Source organism: Aspergillus lentulus, assembly GCF_001445615.1.
Source record: "Aspergillus lentulus DNA, contig: Alt04, strain: IFM 54703, whole genome shotgun sequence".
Classification (NCBI taxonomy): Eukaryota; Fungi; Ascomycota; class Eurotiomycetes; order Eurotiales; family Aspergillaceae; genus Aspergillus; species Aspergillus lentulus.
The window spans coordinates 3,195,977-3,211,763 of NW_028322122.1; the positions used below are offsets into that span (position 1 = coordinate 3,195,977).

Genomic DNA, 15,787 nt, shown 5'->3' on the forward strand with positions numbered 1-15,787 from the left:
CATTGCAGAATCCACTTTGCCGTCGCCTCTTATTGGACAACCGTCCACATAAAATTGGCTGTCACCCAGTGGATCCACAGCTGGCTTAGAAATAGGATATACTTAAAGATGGGATAATCGGCTGGTGGACATGGAGAACGGTTCATGGTCTCCCAATGAGCTGAGCTATTCTGCAGTTCAGAGTTCTGGGGCTCTTGCTGCTATGACACTATGTCTCAGATGTTGTCTCAGCTGATTTCAAGGGCTATTGACATGGTCACATCGACCACGTAGGATATTGGATTCACCAAATTCTCGATTATATTAAACTGGGATAGGTTGGTAGAGCCAGACCATATATATGTGTTTACTACACTTATACGGAGTAATTGGCGCAGATTGGCCTCACGCCACTAGGCTGGGTGCTTGAGAATGAACACAAGCAGGTGGCCCAGCTATTGATTGGCTGGGCGGCAAACATGAGGGCTTCCAATAAGATTAGACACATACCACTAAGGTGTATGACTTAAAACTAACTTTCTTCGGCCATATCCTGGAACCATATCGACTGACGCCTATCTAGAAAGGAGGAATGGAAGGAGTGAAGATATCTATGTGGTGGTCATGCGACCTGGTGCTATACCTACTCGGGCAGGCAGTAAACCTATAAAGAGAAGCCGCCCTACTAAACTCTTTGTAAATACCTTATGAGGCCTGTTATGTATTAAGGCATATAGACAATAGTAGTCATCTCACCGGGCTCTACTTCATTAACTGCTTTTTCAATTGATTCCACTATATGCTATAGCTCGTCTTTGGAAAGTTAGCCGAATATTAGTGTACCACACGGCCAAAAGACAAGCGTTACCGCAAGATGCCTGCCATCTCCCGCATCAGTACCTATAATATAATGCATTTGATACGTTACTTAGATACAGTCCATTCAGATCGTGCTCTGTTGCATCCTACTATGAAAAGGAGTGTTTCTGAAACCCCAATGGATTAGGGAAACAAACCAACGTTACACTCACTGGGCGTCCTCAGAATGCAAAGATACCTATGTATGGCTCGTGGTTTGCAAGTTATATCTTTCCATGGCTTCCGTTGTGTCTAAGCTTTGAGAAACGACAGCCAGCCTGTGTAATTGAGGCGGTCTTTGTGGGAGACTATCATGAGTACATAAAGGGCATCTCTCAGCAAAATGGGAGTTAGCAGGGCAATTGAGAGCACAATTCATTCAGACCAGAGCATATCATCAAAACAAAAATGAAACAAAAACATACAACAGCCGGGATTCGCTGGTGGTCACCCACCCAACTACTAACCGGCCGGCGTGTGGCTTAAGTACGGCTGAGCGGACGGGAAGCCCTGTTTTCCACACCCTATGGTCGTATGTATCAGTGTGGACTAAAGTATCTATAGTAAACACAGGAATTAATTAACCTTACCTATCGTACTATGACGTTTGGCTGACTACCAACGAACCCAAACCCGATCATCCAACAAATCCAACGCATTCTGCTCTCCCCTCGCCTCCAGTTTCAACCTCGCATGAACTGCATCCACCTCCTGCTCGGCATTAAGTCTCGCCCCCTCAAGCATTACCCTCACCCTCTCAACCTCCGGCTGATACGGTGCAAGCGGTAACATATCCCGAGGAATATCGCCCCACTCTCTCCAAATCGGCAACTGGAACGCCTGCATAGCGCGATTGAGCTGCCCGCATGCTGCAGACGGGTTCAGAAGCACACCGCAGACTGTAAGGTCTGTCCAGCCTCGGAATGACAACATGGGTTTCTGTCCTCCGGAGAGGGAGTTCGCGGATGTGGACTGGGCGGGCATGAATGCGGCCATGGCAGCGCGCTGAGCGGCGGGGAGATAGGACATGGGATCGAGAGGGGAATTGACGGGTGTTGAGGGTGGAGTGCGTCGACGGAGGGCGAAGTCGACGCCGTATGCCGTGAAGTGGTCGGCTAGTTCGCGGTCGGCCATGTCGTAGCCGTATTGTGGGTTTTTCTCGCGGCTCGTTTTCCCTGTTTCCGTGTGTTAGGTTGGCATATTTGTTATCTGGTTGGCCGTGTAATGATAGGAAGAGGACGATGGAAACTTATACATACAAACATTGTGGCTAGGTGGTGCGCCACACGCGTCTATGTACTCAGAGACGGCTTCTGGACTGAGGTACCCCGTGCGCTGCGGGTCTAGGTGGCTGAAGAGCTCTTTGATTAACCTCAGGAAGGAAGCCGAGGGTTTCATGTCCTCGGTGAAGAGCGGGGTCCAGCTAGTAGATGGATATGGAGATGGTGGATGAGGAGACGGCTCAGTGCTTTCCAGTGGTGGGCTCTGCAATACTGGTCTCGATGCATACGGAATAGTTGGGACAGTTTCTTCGGTTTTCGCTACACTTTCTGTTTCTGGCGGCGGACCCTGAACCGGGGACTTCATCGACGCCGGCGTTACTGGCACCGTGTTCTCCACCTGTTCTTCGTTTCTTGGTTCTGGATTTGTAGGACGTGGTGGTTTCCTCGGCGGAACATCGCTATCTCTGTTTGAAATAGATATAGGACGGCGCCGGGGAGGAACATATGCACTTCGGACAGACTGCGTTCGCGGTGGAGGTGGTGGAGGGACAGGGATGAAGCCGCTATGTATGTGTAGCGAGATTGCATGCGAGGGATCATCCTGATGCTGTGGAGGATAATTTTGTACAACGTAGCAGTTGGCGCATAGGGTTATGCGGGGCGCGCAGGAAGCACATGAGAGACGTCCTTTCGTAGGCTGGATGAGCTCATTGCAAGATGTGCATTTATACAGCGACGACATACTGATTGTCGGCTGCGAAAAATTGAAATAAGAAGTTACCTAGATCCGGCTCGTAACTATCAGAGGAGCTGCTGACTGTTTATACGAAAACTCGTCGGCTATTATAGCCAAGTTTGACCCTTGGCACGCGGGGTCAGCGTGAGACGCAAATAAGGCCTGACATTGTCATCCTCGTGCAAAAACATAGAATGATAACTTAATAACTTAATAAGCCCAGTTATCGATGTGCTCTGTGTCATAAACCAATACCGACAACCCCAGGGGTCTACTGAAAAATAAACTAGCTTATCAATAAAGGTACTAATATTATTTAGTTATATCTAGCTCATTAGCCGTATATATCTTAGGGCATACTATAGCAGAGGCTATTTATTTAGTAAACGATACTAAGGAATTTACTTAGTCAAATTAGTAAGACATTGTTATATAGAATAATTTATCATAGTATAAGATAATCATTACCATCTCTATTCTTTAAGTAGATGCTTAGTATGTATAAGACTCTTAGCTAGTCTTTTGACTCTTTTCCTACTACGGAGTATAGGCTCAGTCATTATACATTAATCCGCAAGCTATATGATTCATTGAATCATTGGATCTCTAGGGCCCTGGGGGCATACACCAGTGCCTTATACTGCAGCCGAGGAATATGATACTTCTTGAAATAAAAGAATGAATCGTTAGCTATTCAGTCTACATCTGCTGAGCTTCTATTAGCTCTTGATTTCTTGTATACAGAGGCTGAGGTTATTTATACTGGTAGAGGTTTACACAGTCACCTGATATGGCACTCTTCGCTGTTCCTATGATCGAGCAGGTGCACAGAAGCACGATCTTCTTTTTTTGCGGAATAGTACCCGTACCTGCTGTACCATGGAGTTCTGCATCCGTTTATCGGCAGATCGCCATTGGCGACGGAAATAACATCAATGTCTCTTAACACATTTACTTGGTAACGAGAGAAAACACTACTCAATGGAAAGGACTTTTGGGTTCGACGGTCCCGGCGGATGTGTTTGCGGCTCCGCGGCTCGGGTTATTGTAGAAGCTCCGAAGTTGAAGCATACCGGTTTGTCTCCGACCCGTTGAAATCTCACGCCGTGTATTGGCTTTGTAGACACAAGAAGCCATGCCCATGCTAGTAGATTGGTTGCGCAGCTATTCGAAGTAATTGACAGCCTCGGCCGTCGGACTTTTGCGTCTGCCGTCCAGTCGAAGGCATATATATTGAGACATTAAGTAACCTGCATGATGTCCCCTCGCCAATTAGCCTTCGCTTACGAACTACATTCCAACAGTTTGTGTATCCTTGCCTTACGAACTAACACTTTATCACATATCCTGACACCTTAAGCGACTTCGTCCTATTATAATAGTTCCCAAAGCACTTCAACGTTCCCGCAACAATGGCCGCTCCAGCTCACAAGACTACCAAGGACCTCAATGGGACATGGATCCAGGTGAGTTTCTGCAACTGACGTATTCGAGCCCATAGCCAGCTGGATGTGGCCATGGGTCAATTTGTTTACGCATAATGTATCATTCAGAACAAGAAACTCTCCGGGTCAGCCGACCTGGGCCTTCAGATTCAGGGAATCGGCTATTTCATCCGCAATATTATTCGCATAGCACCTATTACAATTCAAGTCAGCCAATACGAGGCGCCAGCTGAATCGTCAGCTAACCTTACATGTGCTGTTACCAATATCGATATTGAACAGTCGGCCCCAGGAGTCAGCACCAGCAAGGAGCGTCACTGCCTAGATGGTCTATCCCGCGATCACTCAGACTGGCTTTTTGGGAGCGTTATAAATGAAACGCGTTGGATCTCACTCGAAGATATCGAAGACAAATTTCTCAGGTCAGGATGGCTCCCCGAAGGAGGGAACAATCTGATCTATACCAAAGCCGCTAGCGTAGCTAAGGGCTGGACAGCAACGCAAATCTGGGGCTTTCAGGAGATCAATGGAGAGCGCCGTCACTGTCGTAACATAGTGATAGAGAAAGAGGAACGGCGGGCTGAGTTTCGCTTTGTGTATGACTGGCAGGAGCGCATTGACCTGGGGGCCTGAGCCGAGTGTCGGCTATCCCAGATAGGGTGAGACTGGGCACATATTTAGATACAGGCGGCACAGGCACAGCAATACATCAAGGTATATGCTACGGTAGCCAATAAACCGAAAACCTTTCTCCTTTTAGAGATGAGAGCACAGTAAATTTAAATTGGGTAACTGAATCTTCCCTTGATTTAAGGGCTAGGGATGGTGAATTTGCGCAGCATATACTACTTTATACCAAACTGTAATTCTGGACACCTACAGGAGGTGACAAGGAGGTGAACAGTTTTATCTCTGGTAGTCGCCAAGATGTACCTTGTGCAATTGACGCCCACGTGTAAAACTTTTTGTTCGAGGAATTGATCAAATACTAGTATTGGATTTGCGCTTTTCAATCAATCCCTGTCTTATGTACTAGATATACTAGATACCTCCAACACTGATGCTTCTTTCACATTTAGAATGCTCCCCATAGTACAGTAGTCACGTTAATAATGATTTCCTGTAAGGCTGACCGAGCTGCAGTACATTCTACAAAGTGCATCCTTATGTGATACTGCCTGTTGATAAGACCATGCATCCTTGAGAGAAATAATTGAACGACTCTCCATACAGTGAATAGAAGAGCCAAAGGGCTCATTACAGGGAAATATTGCATTCGTTCCCAGCTACACGTTGCGTGGTACTCGAGCTCTGACCCGCCGCATCAAACAATCCATGGTCTCAAGGATCGGCGTTAGGTGGTTTTGGTTCCCATGAACAGCCGCGAGCACATTTCGTAGCTTGCTAAGGGTGGCGAAATCCATGCACCTCAGCTCCTCATTGCAGACCTGTCAAGTTTTAGAAAAGGGTCAAAGTCGCAACAAAGGGCCGAAGTAGGAACATCCGCTTAATGGACGTGACTGATGGTTTTGGCATGGCAAACGCTGCCATAACTTTGATGGCGTGGCGGGCAGCCCCTACGGCGCGCGTCCAGTGCCTGCAGGAGGCTGTTGGAAAGAAACATGGCGACCGGCTATTCATGATTATCAATAATTTAAATCCACTCAGACGGGCTTCTGCTAGTAAGTCACGTTCAACCAATGTAACATCCCTCCGGACCCAGTCTTCCTGCAAGGCGGACAGTTAGTGTCTGCAGGGTCCCATATATTAAAAACAAGGGTGTCACAGGGAAAGACGAACAAGATACCATTCCTCTAGAGTTACCTCGAGTTCGTTGCATCTCACATCGCTATTGCACTCCAGGTCGAAAAACGGATCCGGCGCGGCCTTATCAAGGGCGCTTGTGTACTCCATTCCGATTTGGCAATGAACGCGGCGGCGCTTACAGTATGGTGGCCACCGCCATCGATGCCCGGCTTGTAGCTCAACCATGGCAGGTTAACGTTCCAATCAGTCCCTGAGATGGTGGGGACCATGTTATGTAACACACGGAAGTCCATGTGCGACGGGATCAGCTGCCAGAAGCCTTGCCGTTTGCGCTCGTCACTTGCGTTGCTGGAAGTACAGCTAGATATCTTATCGAGCATGTGTAGGTCAAGAAGCTGCGCAGGCTCACATGCCTTGGAATAAAGTGTCCAGCTCAGCTCAAAGTCTTGGTACTCCATGGCCACCAAGACTAGCGAATTGGATCATCAGCCGCACACTTCTTGACCTCTTGGTAACCGGAAGTTCTGGATCCAGCATACCATTCCTAGAGCACCAAGAAAGTACATTGTGGTCGCAGCAGCCTTTTCTCACCACTGAGGAAGTATGCTGATGCACTTTAGGTAGAGGCGGGAGGCAAGATCACTGCTAGCTGATGATTTATCATCCTCGAAGGAGCAACCATGATACAGAAGTAAATAGTGGACCAGTAGGATTGAGACACCCAACTGGACATGCGGCTTGTTTATCACATCCGGTAACTTCATAATCAGCTCAGAGTAACAAAGAGCTCTGCCCCAAACTGCTGCACACAACCTTGTTCACAGCATACTGGAGCATCTTCTCCACCACATCCCCTCGTTTCAACGAGAAGGTCAAGCTGCCAGGTTATCCAGTAGAACATTATCTCCATTTTCATAAGGACTCGACTATCTGATCCCTCAGGCAGCCGATTTTCTCCATAAATTTGAAAAATTCCTCTGGGTCGGCCCAGTCCTCTGGACAATAAACGCCAGAACGACCTTTAGTCCCCAAATCAAGTGCCAACAGCGCAAAAGCCGCACAGGATGCGCCAATGAAAGTGGTCATGCCGCCCCCATGAAAGGAGGTTTTGTCAACCGTCGGGGTTCGTTTAACTATCACTGCAGGACGTCCATTGCGGGTTCCAACACCCCGAACAAGCAGGCCATTCCGACGTGGCGCTTCCTTTCCCCTTGCTGAATTGATCAAAAACTTGAGGGTCTCGCCTGCTGTGCATTCACCATTGCGTACCTGATGGAACATGCCGCAGAGCGCAAGATTCCATGGCTTTAGAGATGCCATACCGTAGTAAACAAGCTCGTATAGCTGGTTAAGCGTGATGTCACCCCCTCGGAACTGCGCCGTAACTATTCCCATCATATCACTCCAGCTCTGCGACGACTTGCTTTGCAAACTCTCAAGAAAATCGACAGCAACATCCATAGACAGAGAGCCAGAATTAACGGCAGCCCCAAGACCTCGCGCAAGGCCATTGGATGGGGCGGGGCTGAGGGCACCTAAAGTTCTAATTCGGCTCACATCTGGGAATCGACGGGGCAATGTAATCGGCTCTGGATGAACGCTTTCGTAAAGCAAGTCGACCGAGCCTTCAACAACCGGGGCGTATGATGTCTCAACCCAGTTCTCATGAACTGTTGCCTTCCCGTCCGCCCAGGTCAAACAAGGGCCACCAGTGATATCCATCAGGTGCGCAAGGACCTCTCTACCCAGTTTTCCGCTCTCTTCACTAACAAGCCAGCAAATATCGAGTGTTTCAACCGTATCGAGATCTTGGACTATTTCAGCTGCCAGAAGGTTTGTCAATCCAGGCGAGGCACCACAGTTGATAAAGCACGGAACGCCTTCTGTCTTCGCGCGCTCGTGGAGCTCGAGTGACGCCTGCGTGCTGTGAACGTCATCAGAATAGTCGAGATAAGGCACCTTAGCGTCGATACATGCAGTGAGCACCGGCTTTGACGTGCGATTATACGGTTGTGCTCCCTGAACCACGAGTGCGGCATCCATGATTGCTTCACGCAGCTCCTTGGGATTATAAAGGTCGACCGTTCGTATAGTGATGTCCTTCCCGGGTAGCTTGGCAGCAACTTTTTGTAGGGCATCCTTATTGGTGTCTGCGAGGACGAGGGGTACGTCACTTGCTTGGGCAAACAGTCTGATAGCTTCCCCGCATATCGGGTCTGTGGCGCCAACGAAGATGACTGGCTTGCGCCCAATTGAAGTAGTGGCCATCTTGCAGTAGGTTGGCAGCGAAGTGCTTTGTTTTTGACGAATGTCTTGGTGGCTATTTCACTGGGCACACGTGGCTATGTACCGGTGCAAAAATATTCTTTTCACGTAGACAAATCACAATGCTTCCTCTATTGGCCTCACAAATTTATATCCAAATTCCCATCATTGCCCATAGCTACGGTGGGATTACCAAATTTGAGGAGACTATGGGTCAATCCGCGGCTCCGCGGCTCCGAGGCACTTATCATCCCAGCCGTAGCAAGGCCTACATGATTGCAGACGAGATATTGAGAAGGATTTGGGGACGGGGGTTACTGAGAAGTTACAACATTACAACTTCTGCTGTTGCCTGATTCTAAGCCGCGGAGTCGCGCGGGACCGAGCGGAGCCGCAATCGGGGCTGTCCATAGAGTTCAGCCGACCGATTTAGGGCTATAGAGACTTGTCGGCTAACGTACATTCGGTATTATTGTACACATGCCAGAGAGGCATCCATGTGGCTGCTGTTAGCTTCTAGCAATCCACAGCTCACGGAGATCATATAAATGCAAGTTTCGCTGATTTGTTTCCGATGCGCGAAGGACACCTCCTATTTCAGTCAACTTTTCATATTGGCAAGTTAGATCAACCCTATCAACTCTCCAGAAAACGCCGTAATTGAACCTAAACGTAAAATGGGGACCCCTGAGCTACCACAGGAGCTTTTGGCCAAATTGGCCAGTCAGGTCGTCCAAGATCCCGGGATCCCCGTCCCAAACCCTACTGTTCCTGCTTGGCAAGAGCCTGCACATCCCCTTGCGAATGCTCAGTCAAAAGAATTGCCGCAAAAAATTGATTTCGCCATAATAGGGTCCGGAATTACGGGTTGCAGTGCTGCAAAAACAATCCTTGAAAGCGATCTGGGCCGCGACAAAAGAGTCACTGTGTTTGAAGCTCGCTCTCTGACAAGCGGAGCAACGAGTCGCAATGGGGGTTTCCTATTGAGCCATGTGCCCCTGATGTACGGGCGCTTTGTCGACGCTTTTGGTGCAGAGGCTGCCAAACAGATCGCATTATTCTGCGACCTTACACTGGACGAGATCATTCGCATTGCTAAGGCTGAGAATCTCGACATGGTCAGCGAGATCAGAGACGTCACCAACGTCACTACCTTCGAAGACGAGGCAGGCTTCGCCGAGGCCACCCAGTCTGTTCAAGCCTACGAAGAAGCCGTTCCGCACTCTAAGGAGAAATACGCCATCGTCGATGGAGAAACAGCAGGGAAGGTAAGCGTCCTATAACAAAAGCACGCTGATCAACTACTGTTAGCGGTACGCTGATTCATTTCAACAGAAGTATCACTTCATTAACTCTAAGGGGGCTTTAGTAGTAAAGACGCAGGTCTTCTGGCCATACAGGCTAATCACAAACCTTCTCCAGCGCCTCCTTGAATGTCACCCAGAACGTTTCACGGTCGAGACCACGACGCCAGTGACTTCAGTTGCTATCGCCAAGGATTCCGACATAGCCCACCCTTATGTATTGACTACCCCCCGCGGGACCGTTAGAGCCGCAAAGGTATTCCACTGCGTGAATGGCTTCACTGGACACCTTCTACCCAAACTTAGAGGTCCTCTTTTCCCGTGCCGACTGTCCATGTCAACCCAAAAGCCAGGTCCACAATGGGGCAATCAACCATACTCGTTTCTGTTCCGCAAGAAGCAATCTTGGGACCCTAGTACTACACTAGTGGAACAAGGCCTTTATTGGATGCAGCAGAATGCGAAAACCAGCGACCTTTTCGTCGGAGGAGACCTACAGAGACTGGACGACTTTATCTCTTCGGACGACTCAGTCATCAGTGCCGACTCTGCTGGCAATCTTACCACCTTGTTACCTAAGAAGTTATTCAATGAGGGGTGGACCAATCCCATAACAAACGATACGCTGTCCTCTGCCACTGCACTCCATCGACTTTGGTCTGGAATCATTGGTGTCACTGCTGATCAACTACCGATTGTGGGAAAAGTGCCGACGTGCGTGAGCGACAGAAACATTGACGGGGGTGAGTGGGTTGCTGCCGGTTTCAACGGATATGGAATGTGCCAGGCCTGGTTGTCCGGCCAGGCTATTGCTCGCATGGCATTGGGAGAGCCAAAACCAGAGTGGCTCCCGGATGCCTACCTGAGCACAGAGAAACGTCTGACAGACAAGGTCAACATGGGTAAGGAGGCGGCTGTCGCATCCTTTTTCACCAGATAGCTACTGAGTGGATGCCTTAAACAGAAGCTTCCATCTGTTGGATTCAAATAAGAACCTGTAATTCTTTTCATGCCATTTCTGAGATATTATAGCAGCGATTAGTATACGGGCGTTTCAAGGAATTGTCATCTAACGATCATGTGTGCCTAGTTCCTAGGCCAGACATACTGCAGCATATTGCAGAAAAAGGCACGAGAGCCAGGCGTAGTAGCGTAGACTAGTATAACTGTTGAGAGATGAGTGATACTCTGCAAAGCATCGGAGAAAAGTTCCGCCAACTTCGGGTGAATTTTTCACAATGACATGGGCGAAGATTCCGGTGTTAGTTCGGTGATCACCAACGGGACCAGATTGGAGTCGAAGAGTCCGCCGGAGACAGTTGGATGAACTTCTGTGCGCTTTTCTATAATAGAGATTAATTGAATGAACCAATCTAGAAGCTACGTGGTGGACAGTACATACCACATAGATCGGAGTGAAGATCGGATAGAACAGATTCTCGGTACAGAAACCATATCAAAGGAACATTGTTTTCGCAAGTAGCGCCTTATCGTTTTGAATGAAACGATTGATTCGGTTCTTGGCTTCGAAATGTGGGATAACAAATTTGCCTTTGGTCAGAGTGTTGCCATCCGGAAGAGTACTCCAGAGGAAGTGCTGGAGTCTAGCTGTCTTCGAGGCTGCACGTGCAATATTTTCTCCCCGTTTCTGCTCAATTTCAATGGCCTTCTGGGGACCATGTTTGGCGAATGGCTCAAAGAAATCGGTCATCGCAATTCGCAACCATAGCCGAAGCTCCCTCAAAAGCTTTCACGAGGCTCGCTTCATCGTTATCCGCCTCCACGACTTCAACACCTCTTTTCGACAAAGCCTGGGCTTTCTCGCTTTGGGGCTGACGGGGCACACCGCGAATAATGTAGTCCTTTTCCGTGAGAAAGGCCTCCACTACGGAGTTCCCCTGGCCTCCAGGAGCACCCAGCACCACGATTAGGTTAGAAGGGGCCCATTTTAGTATGAATAATATGATAAGAATGTGCGAGACTGAAGTCAAGATTTTAGGATGTGAACTGATGTATTCCTCGTTTTTAAAGGGGGTGTCAATTGGTCTTTTACATTGTTGATTTTCAAACAGCAGGAATGTCCGTTTAGTTACTAACTGAATAGTTTTGGCACGTGGCGCCCCTTACGTCTACACTTGATGAGTACCACTTTTGCCGCTTCATGAATTTCGCGCTCACAAACGATGGGATCCTTGGTTCAGCCGGAGTAGCATTACGAGATAGCATGACAACGGAAAATCTGCTGACGACGTTTGACACGAATTACAGATCTGGACTCGTGGGGCACCCTAATATATGGAAATAAAACTAAGGTAATCGCTATTCTAGTGCGAGTACGCCGTTTCTCCGTGCTTTTCTCTAGCCAAAACCGCAATTCTTTTTCGGCCTTTTGAGTCAACGGATTCTCATCATGCTTGGATGAGAATACCGGAGATACTTTAGGATTCAGATTTGTGCCAAAGCCGGAATATCCCAGCGGCTTAACGGCTTCGAAACAAAATCGACCATCAGTTCCATCATCCCCGCAGTAGCCGGGGTGGATTCGCCCCAAGCTTCTTAAGCTTAGAATGACAAATTCAACCCTTGAAATGCCGGCAAATCCCGGTCCATACTCTATTTTTTAAATACCATCTGCTTGTGTGGGATTTATCGATCCCATCCAACCATTATTCCACCCTTCTCGTCACATGGGGATCTATCCGAAGGGGCGCCAGCCCCGTCCTAGCATCAATGATCCCACAGTTCGCCCACTTCGAATGGGTGTTTTAAAAGCGGCCACCCTCAATCTCATTATTCTCCAAATCCTTTTCGTCAGCTTGTTTTGTTATCTCTTTGGATCTCTCTATCAAGAAACAACCCATGTCCACAATATCAATATTCTTTACGTCGACTATGACGGTGGAGCAATAGGCGATGCTGTTCGCGATGCCTATACTCAGCTTCAAGGCCGGGGATTCCCGAACCTGATTGAGAGGTCTCAACGAGATTATCCTACTCCTAACGACCTCGAGGGCGCCATTTGTGACATCAAATACTGGGCTGCCTTTTACACCTCATCCAATGCTTCAGATCGCTTCACAGCCGCCCTCGCGGGCGGCTCGCTCGCTTCTTCATATGACAGAAGCGATGTTCTCACGATGGTCTGGAATGAGGCACGCTACCCATCAGTCTCGGACTCTGTTATTTCTGCTCCCTTACGGGAGCTATCAGAAGTGGCGCGAATTGTATTTACCGACCGAGGTGGAAAGCAAACGATACAAGCACTCAATACATCCAACCCGGCTGCTATTTCAGTCCTCTCTAACCCATGGATCTTAACCTCGGTCGACATCCAACCAACAGCACAAGGCTCTCGACTGATCTATAATACACTAGTCATCATTTTGATCTTGATTCAGGAATTCTTCTACCTGGGTTGCATCAACGGCCTTTACCTACAGTTCCGACTTTATACCGCCGTGTCGCCTCACCGGATCGTGGTTGTGCGTATTATCATCTCTGCAGTGTATACATTTGTCGGTTCCCTATGCGTCACGGGTGCTATCTGGGCTTTCCGATACGGCTGGCACGTCAACGGCAGCCAATTCATGCTAAACTGGATGGTGCTATGGCTGTTTGCCCACTTGAATTTCCTCACTCTGGACGTGTTCACGATCTGGGCCCCGCCTCCCTACGTACCCATGGCACTGATCACCTGGATTGTGCTGAATGTCACCTCGATTCTACTTCCATTTGAACTGTCGCCAGCCTTCTTCCAGGTGGGCTACATTTTCCCGGCGCACAGTGTCTTCCAGGTTCTCATGGATATCTGGTCCGGTGGTTGCAACCCACAACTCAACTACGCACTTCCCGTTCTGTTCTCTTGGGAGATTCTCAGTCTCGCTCTCAGCTCTATCGGCGTCTATCGGCGTGCTCATTATGCCGCGATCAAGAAAGAGGCGGATGATAAGGCAATGCAAGAGCGCATTGCGGCAGCAGTGGCAGTCCAGCAGGAGGCCCAGCTGGCGAGAGGAGAATTGAATCCAGACACCGGGACAGGTGATACCGCAGATGAAGGAAGAGCTGACTTACAGAGACGTGGAACAATTTCCACACTCGATGACAGGGACGAAATTGTCGAGATTATTCACCGCGAGTTGTCGCGCCCGAAGTGTCTGAGGAGGGAAATCCGTGACAATCAAGGGCCATGTTTCGACTTGCCCTTCACGCAGTAGTCCTTGTTCACAAGGATATTTAGCCGTTGATTTGATAAGATATACTTTTTGCCTTTTTTTGCATTATCGTAATCTTAATCCCCCCCTCAGATATAGACTATGCGCTCTGGACTGTCCGTCTCATGGTATTTTCCCTCATGATGACACCATCGAGCTGCGACCAATTTTCTCTTCTACTAACATCGTCCCCCCAGTATGGCCCCTGGAACCGATCTTGGAAAACTGGCGTTACGGTGGCCCCAAGAGCCAGCGGAAGGATACTCGACAGCGATGGCTGTTTGTGGCCGGTCTCCCCGTCACTGCGGTAGGTTCCATAGAGCAACGGGTGTCGATCTTCCTAGAGCCTGATTCAGAGCAGGGCACGCTGTGTGTTACGGCGATGATGTTTAACATCTGCGCGCTTTCAGGCGGGTGGGTCAATGTCGATGGCGGGCACGGTTCTCTCCCAACGTGGTGAGTTTGCATAGACTTGGATAAAGACAGGGAGAGATTGATACGTATACCTCAGTATGGTCGATTTCGGGATACACGTTGTTTGTCGGGTCCATGTAGATGATGCGAGCCCAGAACATGCTTGCAACAGAGCTCGTCAATGATGGGAGCAGCCACGGTGACTGGCTCTGGGATCGTGCAGGGGAGTACCGAATCAACCATGTCGCCAACAGAGGCAGCGTGTCGGCGTAATACGGCGTGGTACTGTTGAAAGCGACTTGCTTTGTCCTTTCCCCAGTACAGTGGCCACTCGTCAGTTGGATGCTACTGCGCGTCACTGTCCACTGTGCCTGATACTTCTCTCACTGGATGTCGAACTTGTAGGCGTTCATTCTGAAAGCGAGGCTGGTGGATTCAGTTGCGTTGCTGTAGATGTGCAGACCGTATGCATCTCCCTTGAAGAAGCCAATCAGACAATACGGGCCCGGGTTCTCACTATGCAAGCTATCTGAGCCATTAATCATCCCCATTTGACAGTCATTGTAGAGGGAGATCGTGGACAGACCAGTGGGGTTGTAGGATTGATTGAAAGCTGCGGTCCAAAATGCATCATTGTCTTTATAGGACGACGTTGATGAATTGTATCGGGCGACTGTTCCATCCACAACCGCTGACATGCTCCAAGATCCACCAGCGGTCAGGTTCTGCTTAATAGAAAAGAGACAGTCTGGCGAAGGTAAGTCCAGCAAGGCCGGGGACGTATTGTCCAGGATGACCGTGTTAAATCCGTACACGGCTGGGAACTGCGGCATCGAACGAGCGCTTGAGGATGCCGCTATGTACGGAACGCTTGCTTTGATCATGTAATAGATTGAATTGTTCATCACGTTAAATGTGTCCAGAGGAAGCGGCACGAGGCCGTAGAACCAGGAAAGTTGCTCTGGATCTCTATCGTGCTGCTTCCTCCAATGAGCTTCTTGTATGCCACACTGAGTCCCAGAGGGAGGAGGGTGAGGAGGAGGAAGCATGCAGGCCAGCGTACGTCTTCCTTATCCAAAAACACTCTCTTCTTGATAACTGCCTCGTAGTTCTGCAACGTCGGGCTCGTTCGTCGGGTCTCGAGAATGAGGAAGAACGTCGGCGCAAGCATGCCTGTACATTCATTCATCAGACTTAGCAACAATCCAATGATGAGCAGCTCGTTATTCAACCCCAAAGTCCAAGATGCAGCCCAAGAGAGCGAGTACATGGCTCTGGTCACAGTACCATTGTCTTTCTGGCACTCCAAGCGACTTGGACGTTTCTGATGGGAACTGACAATACATCATGGGTTCAACAACTTGTGCTGGTGCAACGTTCAGGAACTTCAGGATTAGAGATGACGAAGACTCAAAAGTTGTCACCATCAAGCCTCCAGTGCCGTGTAGCCTTTGGTGCATGTAAGATGCTGGGCAACCCAGAGTTGTCTCGCTCTAACTGATGATTATATGATAATCAATTTCTTCCATTTCAAATAGGACTGACTCAGAAGTAACACAGATTTTGCTTTTGCGTGAACAGACGA

The 15,787-nt window shown here is 48.9% G+C and overlaps 7 protein-coding genes and 1 non-coding gene across 8 annotated transcripts; 3 read left to right on the forward strand and 5 right to left on the reverse strand.

Moving 5' to 3' along the window:
• Window positions 1-1,255: 1,255 nt before the first annotated feature.
• Window positions 1,256-1,371, reverse strand: ALT_r019. Its single transcript, XR_004500599.2, has one exon. It is a non-coding gene; the product is annotated as an 8S ribosomal RNA (ribosomal RNA).
• An 81-nt stretch (window positions 1,372-1,452) lies between these two features.
• Window positions 1,453-2,660, reverse strand: ALT_2326 (uncharacterized protein; the record flags this gene model as incomplete). The annotated part of the gene is made up of 3 exons (XM_089599312.1): window positions 1,453-2,012; window positions 2,097-2,524; window positions 2,578-2,660. 3 exons carry the CDS (start codon window positions 2,658-2,660, stop codon window positions 1,453-1,455), a joined length of 1,071 nt encoding a protein of 356 aa, XP_089456458.1.
• A 1,548-nt stretch (window positions 2,661-4,208) lies between these two features.
• On the forward strand, window positions 4,209-4,874 carry ALT_2327 (uncharacterized protein; the record flags this gene model as incomplete). Its single annotated transcript, XM_033559685.1, has 2 exons — window positions 4,209-4,262; window positions 4,350-4,874. 2 exons carry the CDS (start codon window positions 4,209-4,211, stop codon window positions 4,872-4,874), a joined length of 579 nt encoding a protein of 192 aa, XP_033415576.1.
• Window positions 4,875-6,023: 1,149 nt separating this feature from the next.
• On the reverse strand, window positions 6,024-6,466 carry ALT_2328 (uncharacterized protein; the record flags this gene model as incomplete). The annotated part of the gene is made up of 2 exons (XM_089599313.1): window positions 6,024-6,128; window positions 6,188-6,466. 2 exons carry the CDS (start codon window positions 6,464-6,466, stop codon window positions 6,024-6,026), a joined length of 384 nt encoding a protein of 127 aa, XP_089456459.1.
• A 454-nt stretch (window positions 6,467-6,920) lies between these two features.
• On the reverse strand, window positions 6,921-8,276 carry ALT_2329 (saccharopine dehydrogenase family protein; the record flags this gene model as incomplete). Its single annotated transcript, XM_033559687.2, has 1 exon — window positions 6,921-8,276. One exon carries the CDS (start codon window positions 8,274-8,276, stop codon window positions 6,921-6,923), a length of 1,356 nt encoding a protein of 451 aa, XP_033415578.2.
• Window positions 8,277-8,950: 674 nt separating this feature from the next.
• Window positions 8,951-10,517, forward strand: ALT_2330 (NAD(P)/FAD-dependent oxidoreductase; the record flags this gene model as incomplete). Its single annotated transcript, XM_033559688.2, has 2 exons — window positions 8,951-9,541; window positions 9,609-10,517. The coding sequence occupies 2 exons, from the start codon at window positions 8,951-8,953 to the stop codon at window positions 10,515-10,517; spliced, it is 1,500 nt and encodes a 499-aa protein (XP_033415579.2).
• Window positions 10,518-12,264: 1,747 nt separating this feature from the next.
• ALT_2331 (SNG1 family protein) lies at window positions 12,265-13,791 on the forward strand (the record flags this gene model as incomplete). Its single annotated transcript, XM_033559689.2, has 1 exon — window positions 12,265-13,791. The coding sequence occupies one exon, from the start codon at window positions 12,265-12,267 to the stop codon at window positions 13,789-13,791; it is 1,527 nt and encodes a 508-aa protein (XP_033415580.2).
• Window positions 13,792-13,888: 97 nt separating this feature from the next.
• On the reverse strand, window positions 13,889-15,662 carry ALT_2332 (uncharacterized protein; the record flags this gene model as incomplete). The annotated part of the gene is made up of 5 exons (XM_033559690.2): window positions 13,889-14,128; window positions 14,295-14,511; window positions 14,590-15,212; window positions 15,266-15,375; window positions 15,542-15,662. 5 exons carry the CDS (start codon window positions 15,660-15,662, stop codon window positions 13,889-13,891), a joined length of 1,311 nt encoding a protein of 436 aa, XP_033415581.2.
• Window positions 15,663-15,787: the final 125 nt, after the last annotated feature.